This window comes from Hemitrygon akajei, chromosome 10, assembly GCF_048418815.1.
Source record: "Hemitrygon akajei chromosome 10, sHemAka1.3, whole genome shotgun sequence".
NCBI lineage: Eukaryota > Metazoa > Chordata > Chondrichthyes > Myliobatiformes > Dasyatidae > Hemitrygon > Hemitrygon akajei.
Genome location: NC_133133.1, coordinates 106,995,330 through 107,013,767, shown reverse-complemented (window position 1 = coordinate 107,013,767; position 18,438 = coordinate 106,995,330). Strand labels below are relative to the sequence as shown.

The 18,438-nt window shown below is 42.0% G+C and overlaps 1 protein-coding gene across 3 annotated transcripts in view; it reads right to left on the bottom strand.

Annotated features, from left to right (window-relative positions):
• The window catches only part of LOC140734571 (monocarboxylate transporter 2-like), a 232,884-nt gene that overhangs the window by 45,603 nt on the left and 168,843 nt on the right, over nt 1-18,438 (bottom strand). For all 3 annotated transcript variants that reach the window (XM_073058725.1, XM_073058727.1, XM_073058726.1), the window contains 2 exons: nt 10,809-10,952; nt 2,619-3,446 (listed from right to left, as the gene is read on the bottom strand). In XM_073058725.1, coding sequence (XP_072914826.1) covers nt 2,619-3,446; nt 10,809-10,952 — 972 coding nt within the window. The remainder of the gene's footprint in view (nt 1-2,618; nt 3,447-10,808; nt 10,953-18,438) is intronic.

The following is an 18,438-nucleotide window of genomic DNA, read 5'->3' as shown; positions in this document are numbered from 1 at the left end:
GAAGATCCCTGCTGCACCTGATAACCCTGTGATCTCTGTCTCAGAGGCCGATGTTAGATTGTCTTTAAAGAAAGTGAACCCTACAAGGCGGAAGGTCCCGATGAAGTACCTGGTAAGGCTTTGAAAACCTGTGCCAACCAACTAGCAGGAGTATTCAAGGACATTTTCAACCTCTCACTGCTACAGGTGGAAGTTCCCACTTGCTTCAAAGAGGCAACAATTATACCAGTGCCTAAGAAGAATAATACGAGTTGCCTTAATGACTATCGCCCGGTAGCATTCACATTGACAGTGATGAAACGCTTTGAGATGTTGGTTATGACTAGTCTGAACTCCTGGTTCAGCAAGGACCTGAACCCATTGCAATTTGCCTGTCACCACAACAGGTCAACGGCAGATGCAATCTCAATGGCTCTCCACATGGCTTTAGACCACCTGGACAACACACACACCTATGTCAGGATGCTGTTCATCGACTATTGCACATATTTAATACCATCATTCCCACAATCCCGATTGAGAAGTTGTAGAATGTGGGCCTCTGTACCTCCCTCTGCAATTGGATCCTCGACTTCCTAACCGGAAGACCACAATCTGTGCGGATTGGTGATAACGTATCTTCCTCGCTGACAATCAACACTGACGCACCTCGGGTGTGTACTTAGCCAACTGCTCTACTCTCTCTATACCCATGACTGTGTGGCTAGGCATAGCTCAAATACCAACTATAAATTTGCTGACGATACAACCATTGTTGGTAGAATCTGAGGTGGTGATGAGAGGGTGTACAGGAGTGAGATATGCCAACTAGTGGAATGGTGCCACAGCAACAACCTGGCACTCAACATCAGGAAGACGAAAGAGCGGACTGTGGATTTCAGGAAGGGTAAGACAAAGGAGCTCATGTCAATCCTCAGAGATCAGAAGTGGAGAGAGTGAGCAGCTTCAAGTTCCTGGGTGTCAAGGTCTCTGAGGATCTAACCTGGTCCCAACATATTGATGCAGTCATAAAGAAGGCACGACAGTGGCTATACTTCATTAGGAGTTTGAAGAGATTTTGCATGTCAACAAATACACTCAGTAACTTCTATAGTTGTACCGTGGAGAGCATTCTGACAGGCTGCATCACTGTCTGGTATAGAGGGGCTACAGCACAGGACCGAAAGAAGCTGAAGAAGGTTGTAAATACAGTTAGCTCCATCTTGGGAACTAGCTTACAAAGTACTCAGGACATCTTCAGGGAGCAGTGTTTCAGAAAGGCAGCGTCCATTATTAAGGACCCCCAGCACCCAGGGCATGCCCTTTTCTCACTGTTACCATCAGGTAGGAGGTACAGATGCCTGAAGGTACACACTCAGCAATTCAGGAACAGCTTCTTCTCCTCTGCCATATGATCCCTAAATGAACATTGAATCTTTGGATACTACCTCACTTTTTTAAAAAATATACAGTATTTCTGTTTTTGCACATTTTTAAAAATCTATTCAATATATGTAATTGATTTACTTGTTTATTTATTATTATTTTTTCTCTGCTATATTGAACTGCTGCTGCTAAGTTAACAAATTTCACGTCACATGCCGGTGATAATAAACCTGATTCTGACAGCCTCTGTGGAGACGTTACCATCCGAAAGCATATAAAAATCTATGGTGCCCATGACTTTTGCACAGTACTGTACTTTACTGGTGTTATATTTCCATGAGGTCTGAATTGAAATGCCCTCTGAAAGCCTTATTAAATTCACAAGCATTCAATATTGTGCTATACTCCAAGATTTCCTTTACAATCTTGATAAAAACCACAGACTAAAAGGTAAAAAAAAATCTTTTGCTAAATGCTGCCCACTGATTATTTCCAAAGTTAAAGTTAAATTCAAGTTAAGTTTATTGTCATCTGTACTAGTACATGCACAGTGTGCATAGGTACAATGAAAATCTTACTTGCATCTGCATCAGAGGGTCATAGCATTAGAGAAGCAGCATTCACAAGAAAATCCTAAATTCATCATACATTTTACATCATTTTACAGTATTTCTTTCAGATTTCTGGTTTTCAGAATCTTCAGGTTTTTATTTTTCATTTGGAATTAGATAATTAGACAATACCTTGTAGTTAATAATATTGGAATAACAGAATAAACAATTAACATTTTAGGTTGAGATCATTCATCAGGACTGGAAAGGAAGGAGGAAGAAACCAGAAAAAGAAGATGCGGGTGGGGGATGAGGGCAAGGAGTACGAACAGTTCCTCAAGTATTTTGTGTGTTGCTCTGGATTTCCAGCATCTGCAGAAACTGTGGTGTTAAGAGACTATCTCCACACCTTTGTGGATAAAACTGCACAACAGCCTTTGATTATTTACCCACTAAGTTGAATTTACAGAATAAGAAAGAATTATGATATCCATTTGTTCCCATTTTCCTTTTGTCTGTTCTCTGAACCTCGATTTCTATGATTTATGCCCTGTATTCTGATTCTTCACACCATTGCTTCCTTTGGTTTCTTTTTTCCTAAAAATACTAGGAATAAATAACTGTTGAAATTACTGTACAAACCTGGCATACTCAATGGACTACAGTTACTTTTCAGGAAACTTCACAGTATAAGATTCCTACCTCCAAGTGGTGGTCCCAGAAGAACAGGACAGCACTCGACGATGGTGACCAGTCCCACTGCACTGGAAAACCTCTTGGCACCAACCAGGTCCATCAGTGTTTCGAAAAGAACAGCACTCACCATTCCAAAGGCAAAACCAAAGAATACTGCATAGACCACAAGGCCTGTATAGTCACTTGCCAACGGGCACATGATGTGACAAAAGCCATTGTAGAAGACAGCAAAACTAAAAAAATACTGTATCTTTGGTCTAACCCATTTAGAGTTTGCAAGCAGCCCCATGCTGGGCCTTGCAAACATGTCTACAAAAGCTAGTATAGAGAGCAGGAATGCTGCAGAATACTCATCTATTCCCATGTGTTTGGCATAAGGAGCCAAAAATACAATGGGGGCAAAAAAGCCAAAAAACATTATGACGTTGCCGAAGAGATAGATTAGAAATCCCCGATGTTTGAAGAGGCTGAGATCTAGCTGCTTATTAATTATGTCAAAGACACTTTGCTTTTCCTTCTTTCCCTGCAATACTCCATCAGCCACACCTTTGTTCTCATCCTTCTTTAGAGCATCTTTCACAGCAACGGACTTTGTAGGCTGTAGGGGTCTCATTAAGGATCCGGCTACACAGCAGTTCAGCAGAATTCCACCAAGGATAAGAAAACTGCCTCTCCAGCTGAAGATATCGACCAAGTACTGATTTAGAGGTGCTAATGTGCTCAGGAACACTGGGCTACCAGCCATGGCGATTCCATTAGCAATGGGGCGTTTCTTGTAAAAATACTTCCCAATCATTGTTAAGGCTGGCTGAAGGTTGAAAGCCAATCCAAGACCTAGGAAAAATAAGGAATATATATTCAGTGGTCATTTTATTAGATGCATCTGTACAGCTACTTATTAATGCAAATATCTAATCAGCCAATCATGTGGCAGAAACTCAGTGCATCAAAGCATGCAGACATGGTCGAGAGGTTCGGTTGTTGTTCAGACCAAAGATCAGAATGGGGAAGAACGCGATCTAAGTGACTTTGTAGAATGAATGTTGGTGCCAAATGGGGTGGTTTGAGTATCTCATGAACTGCTGATCTTCTAGGATTTTCACACACAACAGACTATAGAGTTTACAGAGAATGGTATGAAAAACCTCTTTTTAAAAATCCACTCTGCAGCAGTTCCTTGGGCAAAAATGCCTTGTTAAGTGAAAGAGTTCAGAGGAGAATGGCCAAACTGGTTCAATCTGACAGGAAGGCAACAGTAACTCTGATAACCACATGTTACAACAGTGGTGTGAGGAGTGCATCTCTGAATGCACAACATGTTGAACTTTGAAGTGGATGGGCTACAGCAGCAGAAGACCATGAACATACACTCAGTGGCCAAACTCTTAGGTGCAGGAGGTACCTAATAAAGTGGGCATTGAGTATAGGTTTTGCTCTTTAATAGATAGGGATTTTACAGTATCATTGGAGCAAAAGAGGATGAGAGATAGCTTGATAGAAGTGCACAAGATAATAAAAGGCATAGATCGAGTGCACAGTCAGAGACTTTTTCCCAGGGTGGAAATGATTTAGACACGAGGGCAAATTTTAAGGTAATTGGAGGAAAGTATAAGGAAGGATTAGATTGACCTTATAGTAGTTTTAAATTTCAGCACAATATTGTGGGCCGAAAGTCCTGTAGAGTGCTGTAATGTTTTGTGTGATGTGGGATTAGAATGGATAAAAGGGTGCATTTACGAAGTAGTTGCAATGGTGTGAGATTGAGATGTGGAAGTTGATTCTCAGTGGCTTGTGCTGAGTAAGACTGAGGTGGGAGGTTAAGTTATATTTCTGGATCTATGTGCAGGCAGCATCAGGCTGCCCTGTATACTTTCTGACTGGCTTTTGGTGAAATGTTCCATTTGCCAGATAAAGGTTCGGCACAATTAATTGTTCTATTTAAATGTTAAGTCAGGAATACTATTGCTTCAATATGTCAATATGTCCTTTGTTTCAACATTAGCAAACATTTCAACATTCTACCCCGTAATGACTTGCTCTTTTCATCATGTGCCTTTTCCTCATTAATCAGTGGCTCGCATGCCACAATTCCATGACAAACTAAAAACAGATTGTAACCTCCTTCAACAAAGTCTGAATGGCACTGACCGATGAAAATGATGTAAGAAGCAGTATCAGTAAGAAAAGTAAGAGGTAAAAGTTATAGGATCATATAATCGTTGAACTGTTGTCACCAGTCAACCCTATTCCATAACCTTTTTCCATGGCCCTACAAATTATTCTCTCTCAAATATCATTCTTCCTTCTCTCTCTCATTTACTGCCTGGCAGAAAACACAGGAGCATGAAAACTCAGATGATCAGACTCGAACAGTTTCTTTCCCACTGACGCCTGAGTTCTGAACCAACCACCTCTTCTACATCCCCTTCCCGGTGCTGCTACCACTGAACCACTAATTCAAGCACTTCCATTATCATCACTTCAATGTTTCTTTTGCACTGTTTCAGTTTGTATTACTCTGCTTGTTTTGTGATGAAGTGCTTTGAGAGATTGGTAGTAAAACATATCAGCTGCTGCCTCAGAAATGAATTCATCCTCTCCAATTTACCAACCATTATAAGAGATCAAGAACAGATGTCATCTTATTGGCTCTTCACCTGGAACATCTGGACAATGAAGATGTTCTTCATCGACTACAGTTTAGCATTTAAAATTATCATCCCCCTAAAAGCTAATCAATAGGCTTCAAGACCTTGGCTTCAAAACTTCCTTGTGCAACTGGATTGTTGATTTCTTCACTTGCAAACTCCTTTCAGTTCAGATTAGCAACACCATCTCCTCCACAATCTCCATTAGCACAGATGCACTACAAGGCTTTGTGTTTCACTGGATTAAACTTATGACTGTGTGGCTAAGCACACTTCCAATGCCATATTTAAGTTTGTTGAGGACACCACTGTCATTGACCAAGTCAAAGCTGGTGACAAATCAGCATATAGAAAGATTGAAAATCTGGCTGACTGGTGCCACAACACCAACCTCTTACTCTAAGTCAGCAAGACCAAGGAGCTGTTGGTTGGTGGGTCAGATGTGGAGAAGGTCAACTTTAAATTCCTGACTGTTATCATGTCAGAGGATCTGCGCTGGATCCTGCAAATAAGTGCCATTATGAAGAAAGCACAGCACCACCTCTACTTAGAAGTTTGTTAAGATTTTGCATGTCATCCAAAACTTTGACAAACTTCTATTGATGTGTGGTGGAGAGTATACTGACTGGTTGTATCATGGCTTGGTATGGAAACACCAATTACCCTTGAACAGAAAAGCTTACAAAAAGTAATGGATACAGCCCAGTCCATCACTGGAAAGCCCTCCCCACCATTGAGCACATCTATACGGAGTGCTGTCACAGGAAAGAAGCATCCATCATCAGAATCCACCACCACCACGCTCTCTTCTCGTTACTGCCATCAGGTAGAAAGTAGAGGAGTCTCAGGACCCATATCACCAGGTTCAGAAACTGTTGCAACACACACAAAATGCTGGTGGAATGCAGCAGACCAGGCAGCATCTGTAGGAAGAAGAACAGTCGACGTTTTGGGCCAAGACCCTTCGTCAGGACTAACTGAAAGAAAAGATAGTAAGAGATTTGAAAGTGGGAGGGGGAGATCTGAAATGATAGGAGAAGACAGGAGGGGGAGGGATGAAGCTAAGAGCTCGAAAGTTGATTGGCAAAAGTGATACACAGTCACCAGCATTTTGTGTGTGCTGCTTGAATTTCCAGCATCTGCAGATTTCCTCCTGTTTGCGTCAGAAACTGTTATTACCTCTCGATCATCAGGCTCCTGAATCAGTGCGGATAACTTCACCCACAACCTATAAACCCATTTTCAAGGACCCTTCATCTCATGTTCGCACCGTTTATTGGTTATTTATTTATTTTTCTCCTTTTGTATTTGCACAATCTGTCGTCTTTTGCAGGTTGGTTGTTTGTCCATCCTGTTGGGTGTGGTCTTTTGTTGATTCTATTGTGTTTCTTGGACTTACTGGAGTATGCCTGCAGAAACTGAGTGATGTATATCATGACATAATATGTATTTTGATAATAAAGTTACTTTGAACTTTGTGTTTTGTGCTATAATTACACCTGTATTTTTATACCATAGGTACTTTTTCCATGTGAACTTCAATGAAACAAGGAATTTCATTGCATTCTTGTGGGTGATGAGAAATTATACTAACTAAATAACTCCTCTATTAACTAACTTCTAATTCTGTTTTGATTCAGTGAAGGAGCAGTCCAATGGGGGCTTTCCTCCTTTTCCCTACTCCAATAGAAACAATATTTAAAAAAAGGAAGCAAGTGGGGGCAGTTGGGACTTTCTGCACAGCACAGTTCCTGAGGAGACAATGGATTGTGCTTAATGAAGCACTTGGCAAGGGCCAACAAAAAGAAGTTAGGTTGAGGTGGAGCAGCCATATTGTGGGTGGGCTGGTGTTAGAGTGGGGAGCTCATTGCAGCTTCAGTAAGGAGAGGCAAAGATTGTAGTTAGCTTTTTTTTGGTATATTTTTTCTTTTCATCTTATTACACAGTTGGAGACAGCAGAGATACCAGGCAGGATAGTAGAATGCTCTTCTTGCAGGTTGTGGAAGGGCATGGAGACCTCCAGTGTCCCTAATGACTACACTTTCCGAAGAGCATCCAGCTGTAGCTTCCTTCAGACCACGTTCAAGAATTGGAGTTAGAATTGGATGAACTCTGGAACATTTCAGAAGCCGAGGGATAAAGATACAGGACATATAGGGAGGAAGTTACACCCGAAGTGCAAGACACAAATAATTGGGTGACTGTCAGGAGGGGGAAAGGGGTAGATTGCCAGTGCAGAGTACTCTTGTGGCCATTTCCTCAACATCAGGTATACTTTGGATACTGTTAGGGGGCTGACTTAACAGAGGAAAGCCACAGTGATCAGGCCTCTGGCACTGTGGCTCAAAAGGAAGGGGGGAGAAGAGGAGTACAAATTACAAAGGGAGTTAGAAGAAGAATGTTAAAATGGCAATGTTGCAATAGTCATGGGGGATTTCAATAAATAGTTAGATTGGGTTGGTAGGTGCGTAGAATGCCTATGAGATGGCTTTTTAGAGTGGCATGTGGTTGAGCACACTAGAAAAGGGCAATTCTGAATTAGGTGTTGCATAATGACTAGATTTGATTGGTGAGTTTAAGGTTAAGGAATCCTTAGGAGCCAGTGATAGAATTCATCCTGTAGTTTGAAAGGGATAGGCTAAAGTCAAATGCATCAGTATTACCGTGAAGTAAAGGGAATTACAGAGGCATACAGAGGAGATGGCCAAAGTTGATTGGAAGGGGGTGCTAGCAGGGATGATGGTAGAACAACAATAGCTGGAGTTTCTGGGAGCAATTCAGAAGGTGCAGGATAGATACATCCCAGGGATGAAAAGGTATTTTAAAGGTAGGATGACATAACTGTGACTGACAAGGGAAGTCAAAGACAGCACAGAAGCAATATAATGTAGCAAAAATTGGTGGGAATTTAGAGGATTGGGAAGCTTTTAAAAACCAACAGAAGGCAACTAAAAAAGGCTATAAAGAAAGAAAAAATGAAATATGCAGGTAAACTAGCCAATAATATAAAGAAGGATAACAATTTTTTAAGATATATAAGACATAGAAACATAGAAAACCCACAGCACAATACAGGCCCTTCAGCCCACAATGTTGTGCCAAACATGTCCCTACCTTAGAAATTACTAGGCTTACACATAGCCCTCTATTTTTCTAAGATCCATGTACCTATCCAAAAGTCTCTTAAAAGACCCTATCATATCTGCTTCCACCACCGTTGTTGGCAGCCCATTCCATGCACTCACCACACTCTGTGTAAAAAAACTTACCCCTGACATCTCCTCTGTACCTACTCCCCAGCACCTTAAACCTGTGTCCTCTTGTGGCAACTATTTCAGCCCTGGGAAAAAGCCTCTGACTACCCACATGATCAATGCCTCTCATCACCTTACACACCTCTATCAGGTCACCTTTAGTCCTCCGTCGCTCCAAGGAGAAAAGGCCAAATTCACTCAACCTATTTTAACCTGAATAGAGAGTAAAGGAGAGGAGAGAGTGGATGTTGGACTACTTGAAAATAACACTGGAGTGGTAGTAATGGTAGACAAATAAATTGCAGATGAACATACTAAGTTTTTTGTGTCAGTCTTCACTGTGTTAGACATAAGCAGTATACCAGATGTTTGAATGTCAGCAGGCAGAATTGAGTGTAGATGCTACTAATGAGGAGGCGTTTGGAAGCTGAAAGGTTTGAAGGTAGAGAAGTCAACTAGACCAGATGAGGGTTCTGGAAAAGGTAGCCGAAGAGATTATGGAGACATTAGTAATGATCTTTCAAGAACTACTAGATTCTGGAATTGCAGATGACAATCCATTCTTTAAGAAGGGAGGGAGGCAGAAGAAAGGAAATTATAAGCCAGTTAGCCTGACTTCAATGGTTAGGAAGATGTTGGAGACCATTATGAAGTTTGGGGTTTCAGAATACTTGGAAGCACATGATAAAACAAGCCAAAATAAACATGGTTTCCTAAATAGGAAATCTTGCCGGGAAAATCTGTTGAAATTCTTTGAGAAAATAACAGGGAGGTTAGACAGAGGAGAATTGGTGGATGTTGTTCATTTGGATTTTCAGGAGGCCTTTGACAAAATGTTGCTTATGAGGCTGCTTAACAAGTTAAAACCCATGGTTACTAGCCATGGATAGAACATTGACTGACTGGCAGGTGGCAAAAATTGGGAATAAAGACAGCCTTTTCTGGTTGCTTGCCAGTTACAGGTGGTGTTCTGCAGGGTTTGGTGTAGGGACTGATTCTTTTCACTTTATATGTCATTGATTTGGATGACGGAATTGATGGCTTTGTAGCCAGGTTTGTAGATGATACAACGATAGGTGGAGGGGCAGGTAGTGTTGAGGAAGCAGGGAGTCTTCAGAAGGACATGGACAGATTGGGAGAATGGGCAAAGAAGTGGGTGATGGAATATAATGCAGGGAAGTGCATGGTCATGCACTTTGGTAGAAGGAATAAAGCTGAGGACTATTATCTAAATGGGGAGAAAATTCAAAAATCAGAGGTGCAAAGGGTCTTGGGAGTCCTCGTGCAGGATACCCTAAAGGCTAAGTTGCAGGTTGAGTCAGTGGTGAGGAAGACAAATGAGGACTAGAATACAAAAGTAAGGATGTAATGCTGAGGCTTTAAAAGACATTGGTCAGAGCACACTTGGAGTATTGCAAGCTGTTTTGGGCCCCTTATCTAAGAAAAGATGTGTTGGCATTGGAGAAAATCCATAGGAGGTTCACAAGAATTAATCCAAAAATGAAAAGATTAGTGCTGTAGATCTATACTTGCTAGAGTTTAGATGAATGAGGGAGGATCTGATTGAAATCCATCGAATATTGAAAGGCCTCACTTGAGTGAATGTGGAGAGGAGGTTTCGTATAGTGGAGGAGTCTAGGACCAGTGGGGACAGCCTCAGAATAGAGGGATGTCCACCAGCTGCCTGTAAGGAGACGCTTCTCAAGGTCGTAAATGGTGGTCATACTTTGATAATGGATGTACTTGGAACTTTTGAATATTAAAACAGATATTGCTAATTATTTGTTAAAAGCCCTAGCAATCATGTGGAGAAATTTATCAGCCATCATTCAATCAAAGTCATAGTAAATTTATTATCAAAATATATTTATGCCAGTAGATTCCCTTTCCTGCAGGCATTCACAGTAGATACAAAGAAATGCAATAGAATCAGTGAATAACTGTGTGGGAGCATTTCAGTTACAGTGTGGCTGCACACCCACCCAATTTAGAGGGAACATTGACAACAACCAATGTGTAAAACAAGACAAACTGTACAAATAAAAAACATAACATAGTAGAAAGTAACAAATCATACTGAGGACATTAGTTGTACAGTCCTTGAAAGTGAGTCCATAGGAATCAGTTCGGTGTTGAGTTAAGTGAAGTTATCTAAGCTGGTTAGGAGCCTGATGGTTGAAAGGTAATTACCATTCCTGAACCTGGTGGGACCAAAGGCCTCCTGTACCTTCTTCTGGCTGGCAGCAGTGAGAAGAACATCCCTTTTAACTAATGTGGCCAGATACTATACTCACCTGTAATACAGCCCACACACATAAAAAGCCCAAGAACATTATTGCAAAACGACGCAGCTATCATTCCAATGGAGCACAATATTCCTCCCCCCATCATCACTGGACGGCATCCATACTTGTTTACCAGGATACTGCTTAAGGGCCCTGCAGGGAAACAATGAGATAGGAATAAATGTCAAACTCCTTTACAGGACAGAAAGATTGCTATTCAAATTATTCATAGTCTTGATGAATATTCAAGAAAATGCAAAATTATACATCAAACCAAATGTCTCCAATTATTTTGCACCATGTTCAGTGTGAAATTGAGCTGATTGAGCAGCTTTTGAAGCACCAACAGGGGATATATTTAAAGTAATGTTCTACGTGGAAACCATTTCAATCATATTATTTGAAGAATTATCCCACTGAAATCAAACCAACTGGATTAATATCCAAAGGCCTAGAGCAGTGATCCAGTGGAACATGTTTGAAATCCTGTAGCAGCAGGCATTCCCTTCACCGCACAGTTCAATTATGCATAGATTCTCACTGACTGCCCAATTGTCAGTGATGAATGAGACTCTTACCTATTCCCTGCATCAGATTCCCAATGTTCCACTCACCTCAACATAACAGAGGTCTGAATAAATACATGGAGGGGAGTTTGGAGCACTATGGACCAGGAGCAGGTCATGCCAGGAATTTTGACTGCTTTTGGGTGGACAGATCAGGCGAATGCTTAACAATACCATGTGAGTTATATGTGAATCCATAGCCTTAAACTTTTTTTTATTTAAAGAGTGAAAGAGCAACACTGGGGCATACTCCCATCCACCTGCTTACTCAGCTTTGCACACCTCTGGTATTCATAGTTAGTAGTCTAATGAAGCAATTATTTACATTACCAAAGCCTAGATGCAAATAGTTAAGATTCATTCCAAATTATTGGAATAAATGACCATAAGGCCATATGACATATGAGCAGAATTAAACCATTCAGCCCATTGAGTCTGCTGCTCCATTCCATTTTGGCTGATTTATTATCCCACTTAACCCCATTCTCCTGCCTTGTCCCCTAATCTTTGACGCCCTTAGTAATCAAGAGTCTATCAACCTCCACAGCCATCTGTGGTAATGAATTTCACAGGTTCACCACCCTCTGGCTAAAGAAATTCCTCCTCATCTCTGTCATTAAGGAACATCCTTCTATTCTGAGGGTGTTCCCTCTGGTCCTAGACTCCACCACCGTGGGAAACGTCATTTCCAAGTCCACCCCATGTTCAATAGGTTTCAGTGAGAATCTCCCCTCATTCTTCCAAATGGCCCAGTGTCATCCTTCGCTCCTCAAATCTTAACCCTTTCATTCCCAGGATCTTCTTCTGGACACTCTCCAACATCAGCACATTCTTTGTTAAATGTGAGTTCCCAAAACTGCTCACAATACGCCGTGCAGTCTGTCCAGTGCCTTATAAAGCCTTCAAATTTTTACTTTTGTATTGCCTTTAAATGGTTTGAGACTAAGTGTGATTGCACTTTTAATGGAAAGACAGAGAATTCAGTAACCTGCTTTTTATGATGCAGCCTTAAGTTGTTTTCCACAGTCGGCTGAACTAGCTTATGAATACATAGTTTATGAATACTAGTTTATGAATACATAAACCCTGTTGCAGGAGAGCTGAGCAAGGGAGTTAGTTGTTAAACCTGCTTACACCATCACAAAGTTACTGGTCCCATTTTTGCCGTATGTTGTAACATGGGTGAATATGAACCGGTTAAGTTGTGGACACACTCGTTCAGCTGACTGGAAGCCAAAGATTAAATAATCAAATGTAGGGGAAATCTGAAATAAAACTGAATACTCAGCAGGTCAGGCTGCATCTGTAGAGAGAGAAAACAGGTTCACGCTTCAGGTTGATCACCTTTCATCAGAATTGGGAAGAGTTAGATCAAAAAAGATTCAAGTTGCAGAGAAGAGGCGGGGGGGGTAGAAGGAATGGAAGGGGAGGTGTGTGGAGTTGGGAGGACAGAGCTGAGAGCAGAACAATGCAAGTGGTGGTGCTGCTGGCTGAAAAAGAGAGGTGAAGGCTAGTGTACATGTTGGATGTGAAAGCAGGAGATCGACACATCTGAAGTTACTAAAGGATTTTCAAAGTTCAAAATAAATTTGTTATCAATGTACATATAGTCACCATATACAACCGTGAAATTCATTTGCTTCAGGCTTACTCAATAATCTATAACAGAAATAGAATCAATGAAAGACCACAACAACTTGACCAGTGTGTAAAAAACAACTGTGCAAATACAAAAATAAATAATCAGTAAATAAGCAATGAATATCAAGAACATGAGATGAAGAATCTTGAAAGTGAATCTACAGGTTGTTGGAACTTTTCAATGATGGGGCAAATGATATTGAGTGAAGTTATCCCCTTTGGTTCAAGAGCTTGATGTTTGAGGGGTAATGACTATTCCTGAACCTGGTGGTGTGAGTCATGATACTGCTGTACCTTCTTCCTGAAGGCAGCAACAAGAAGCAAGAAGAGGAGGGGAGAAAATGAATGCTGGAAATGCACAACGCTAGACTAAAGCATTGATCTGTCCATTAAATTGGGCATTTTGCTCTCTGCCGTCAATGCTGGATAGCTGTAATATTTCCTTTAAATGCTTCTTTAATCTATTTTTAACCTCATAATATCAGCACAAAGACAGAGAAGTCAGTCTGGAGAGCTGGTTGGAAAATCAAAGTGACAGGCAAATGGAAGCCCAGGACCATAGAGTATCCTAAAAAAAAAGTTGCACATCCTGCTCCTGGCACTCCAGTCTAGGAGTCAGCAAATTGTGACTTCTTGGAAACAACTCTGCGTTGAAAATCTTCTAGATATTCTTCCACTCAGTATCATCAACCATATTACTCAACCTTACTTAATCCATGGAGCGAATAGAATTGGAATCTTGCTAACTAGCATTGCATTATATACTGTATGTCTACAATGTAAATTGTGATATATTTATAGAGTATACGTCAGGCCTGTACACGCAGCCTCTTCCCAGTCTCCACTCAGCTAACAGAAGTTACCTACCACTCATTTCCATCCCGTCACCTACAGCCCATTTAAACCCAACTCTTATCCACAGTCCTTGTTCACTCATTCGAACCAGCCAATCTCAACCAGTTGCTCCCAGCCCTCAGCTACTTTGTTACCTTGTCATGTTAAGTATCTGTTCTCTCTTGTTTTGTGACCCCTTGTGGTTTGTTATTAAGCAGTTTATTATTAAAGTTAAGGCTGACTGCTAAATTGTCTCCACTGCTTTATGTCTGGGTCAAGCCTCCTCCACATTTCCTGACAGAGTGAGAAACCCAGCAGAGTTTCCTCGCCTAAAGGAAGTCGCCATCTTAGCGAGTACACAATCCATAGGCAGCAGGAAACCACTGACCATCTGCTCACCACTCTCAACCAGCTCTCCATCTCGTAACAGCAACCCACACCCGTTAACCTCCTCCCTCAGAGCCTCAGATTCCAATAACCAAACACATCAAATGATCTCTAACTTCCTGTCCCAGTGCATCTTACTATTCAGGCAGCAGCCATCTCTGTAATCTATGGACTGAGCCAAGATTGCCTTCATCACCTCTCCTAACTGGAAGGGTTCTGACCTGGGCTGCTGCTAACTGGGACAATAAAACCACCATCTGAGGAGTTCACCGCTGAGATATGCCAGGTTTTCGACCAACTGGGAAGTGGAAGAGAGGCAGCCGATTTGCTACATCAAGGCTCGCGCTTGGTGCTGGATCACACTGGAACCTCGCGGTAGAGTACAGCTGGAATGCAAAGGCTCATTACCATCATGACCTCTCTGAGCACTTGAAAGATGAGCTGTGTGCTGGGAGATGCCCACCAACATTGAAAACCACATCACTCTGGCCCTCCGTGTTGTCAAGCATCTTATGGAAAGACCTTCCAGATCACATACCAGAACCCTAGTTCCATTCCCAGAAACATTTCAGGCTGCAAGACCGTCATCAGCAACACCTCTAGAATCTACGCAGTTAAGGAGAGCTTCCTCAATCTCCCAAGATCATGAGCATCAACAGATAAGCAAATTGAGTGTTTATTGTGTGATCATCCACACATCAAATGCCCACTGCATCGGGGAAATAGCATCCAGGTAGAGATGAGGGGCCTTCTATCTGCAAAGCTCCCCCCAGCCCCTCATTCCAGCATGGTAGTCTGACTCACTCTCTGTGTCCTTTACACTCCAACAGCTCCATGTGCAAGGGAGGCTCTGGTGGATTCTGGGGCAGTGGACAACTTTCAGGACCAGACTGTGTGTGTGCAGCTTGGACTCCCTACTGAGCTCATCTCTCATTACATTTGCCCCATGGCTATTGATGGACATCCCTCGGGGTCTGGGGTGGTCAGAGCATGGAGATGGCCTGTGTACTTGAGCATCAGAGAGCACTGCAAGTCCATCCAATTCCTCAACCAATATTCCTCTCATCTTGCATTATCCACTCACAACCCTCACTTCACCTGGTCATCCAGTTCATTGCTGCATGGAGATCCACCAGCCTGTAGCCTCTGTGGATCTCACCCCGTGAATCTGTGATGACCTCACCAAACTGCCACAGGAGCCATCACCTTCAGTAAGAGGGATGTCAGCACCCTTCAACCTCACAGACCACATGACTGCATGATTCATACCCTCCTGGGAACACCCATCTCCAAGGTCATCTCTTCTCCCTCTCCCCTCCTGACACTCAAGCCATAAATTACTATGTTGCTGATGTTCTACAACACGGCTTCATTCAACATTCCATGCCCCAGCTGGTGCAGGATTCTTCTTCATCAGGAAGAAAAATGGAGCTCTGTGTCACTACAATGACTCCTGTGGGCTCAACAAACTCACTATTAGGAACCACTACACTCTCCCCTTGATGAACAGCACATTGAAATGCTTTGCGGGGCCCAGATCTACGGAGCGGGTACAACCTGATCTGCATCCCCCAGAGGGATGAGTGGAAGATGGCACCCACTGGTCAATTTGATTACCTGGTGATGCCTTTCAGACTTTCCAACAGTCTAGCCATTTTCCAAGCCTTTATTCACAAGATCCTCTGAGATATGCTGCACAAGTATAAGTTTTTCTACCTCGATGACACCCCCAAGACCACACCACTGTTGTAACGTGCAGTTACTGTTGCCTTCCTTTCAGCTTGAAAGGTCTGGCGATTCTCCTCTGACCTCTCTCATCAACAAGCCATTTTCAGCTACAGACCTGTCACTCCCTGGATGCTATATTGCTTTTGCACCATTCTCTGTAAACTCTAGAGAATGTTCTGTGTGAAAATCCTTAGATCAGCATTTTCTGAGGTACTAAAATCACCCCATCTGGCACCAATTATTAATCCACAGCAGATGGTGATATCCCACGTCATTGTCCTTTATCAGGAGGCCCATTGCCTTGCATTAATGCACATTATAAAGCATGTTAAGAACTTCAGATAGAGATAACTGAATTGGTAATCATGAGCTTCTAATTTTAATTGGGTGGACCATTGAAGTTAGTCAGTAAACACACATACTTGTTGGCAATTTGTAGACCCAAGTGCAGGTCACTTCCATCATAACAGTTTCAAACATGCAACTGAAGGCAGTGCCTTCCCCCCATTCCAGTACATACTGATTAACAGCTCAAGGCTTAGCTCTTTCCCACTAAAGTAAAGCACCATCTCAGAAGGAAGGGTCTCAGCCCAAAACGTCAAGAGTTTATTTTTTTCCACAGATGCTGTCTGTCCTGCTGAGTTCCTCCAGCATTTTGTGTGTGTTGCTTTGGATTTCCAGCAACTGCAGACTTCCCCATGTTCTCAGAAAGCAGATTTATAGGTTGATTTCTGGAGCATAAAATTCTCTACCAATTTGATACCATTGCACTCGCTGAAGGAAAACTAGTCAAATATTAGATATGGCTGAAAATCAAAGTGCTGCAGATCTAAAATGAAAACAAAAAATGCTAGAAATACTTGGTAGGTCAGCCTGTGTCTGTGGCAAGAGGAAAGAAGTTAATATTTCAAGTCAAAGGCTTCAACTGGGAAGAAGAGAAATGTATTTTATTAACGACCTGGATGTGGGGGCAGAAGGGTGGGTTGGCAAGTTTGCAGAAGACACAAAGTTTGGTGGTGTTGTAGATAGTGTAGAGGATTGTCAAAGATTGCAGAGAGACATTGATAGGATGCAGAAGTGGGCTGAGAAGTGGCAGATGGAGTTCAACCCGGAGAAGTATAAAGTATAAAGTAAATGGCAGGATACTTGGTAGAGTGGAGGAGCAGAGGGATCTGGGGGTACATGTCCACAGATCCCTGAAGGTTGCCTCACAGGTAACCATTTAAACATATAACCATATAACAATTACAGCACGGAAAAAGGCCATCTCAGCCCTTCTAGTCCATGCTGAACACCTACTCTCACCTAATCCCACTGACCCGCACTCAGCCCACAACCCTCCATTCCTTTCCTGTCCATATACCTATCCAATTTTACTTTAAATGACTATACCGAACCTGCCTCTACCACTTCTACTGGAAGCTCGTTCCACACAGCTACCACTCTCTGAGTAAAGAAATTCCCCCTCGTGTTACCCTTAAACTTTTGCCCCCTAACTCTCAACTCATGTCCGCTTGTTTTAATCTCCCCTACTCTCAATGGAAAAAGCCTATCTACGTCAACTCTATCTATCCCCCTCATAATTTTAAATACCGCTATCAAGTCCCCCCCAACCTTCTATGCTCCAAAGAATAAAGACTTAACCTGTTCAATCTTTCCCTGTAACTTAGGTGCTGAAACCCAGGTAACATTCTAGTAAATCTTCTCTGTACTCTCTCTATTTTGTTGACATCTTTCCTATAATTCGGTGACCAGAACTGTACATAATGCTCCAAATTTGACCTTACCAATGCCTTGTACAATTTTAACATTACATCCCAACTCCTATACTCAATGCTCTGATTTATAAAGGCCAACATACCAAAAGCTTTCTTCACCACCCTATCCACATGAGATTCCACCTTCAGGGAACTATGCACCATTATTCCTAGATCACTCTGTTCTACTGCATTCTTCAATGCCCTACCATTTACCATGTATGTCCTATTTGGATTATTCCTACCAAAATGTAGTACTTCACACTTATCAGCATTAAACTCCATCTGCCATCATTCAGCCCATTCTTCTAACTGGCCTAAATCTCTCTGCAAACTTTGAAAACCTACTTCATTATCCATAATGCCACCTATCTTAGTATCATCTGCATACTTACTAATCCAATTTACCACCCCATCATCCAGATCATTAATGTATATGACAAACAACATTGGACCCAGTACAGATCCCTGAGGCACACCACTAGTCACCGGCCTCCAACCTGACAATCAGTTATCCACCACTACACTCTGGCATCTCCCATCCAGCCACAGTTGAATCCATTTTACTACTTCAATATTAATACCTAACGATTGAACCTTCTTAACTAACCTTCCGTGCGGAACCTTGTCAAAGGCCTTACTGAAGTCCATATAGACAACATCCACTGCTTTACCCTTGTCAACTTCCCTTGTAACCTCTTCAAAAAATTCAATAAGGTTTGTCAA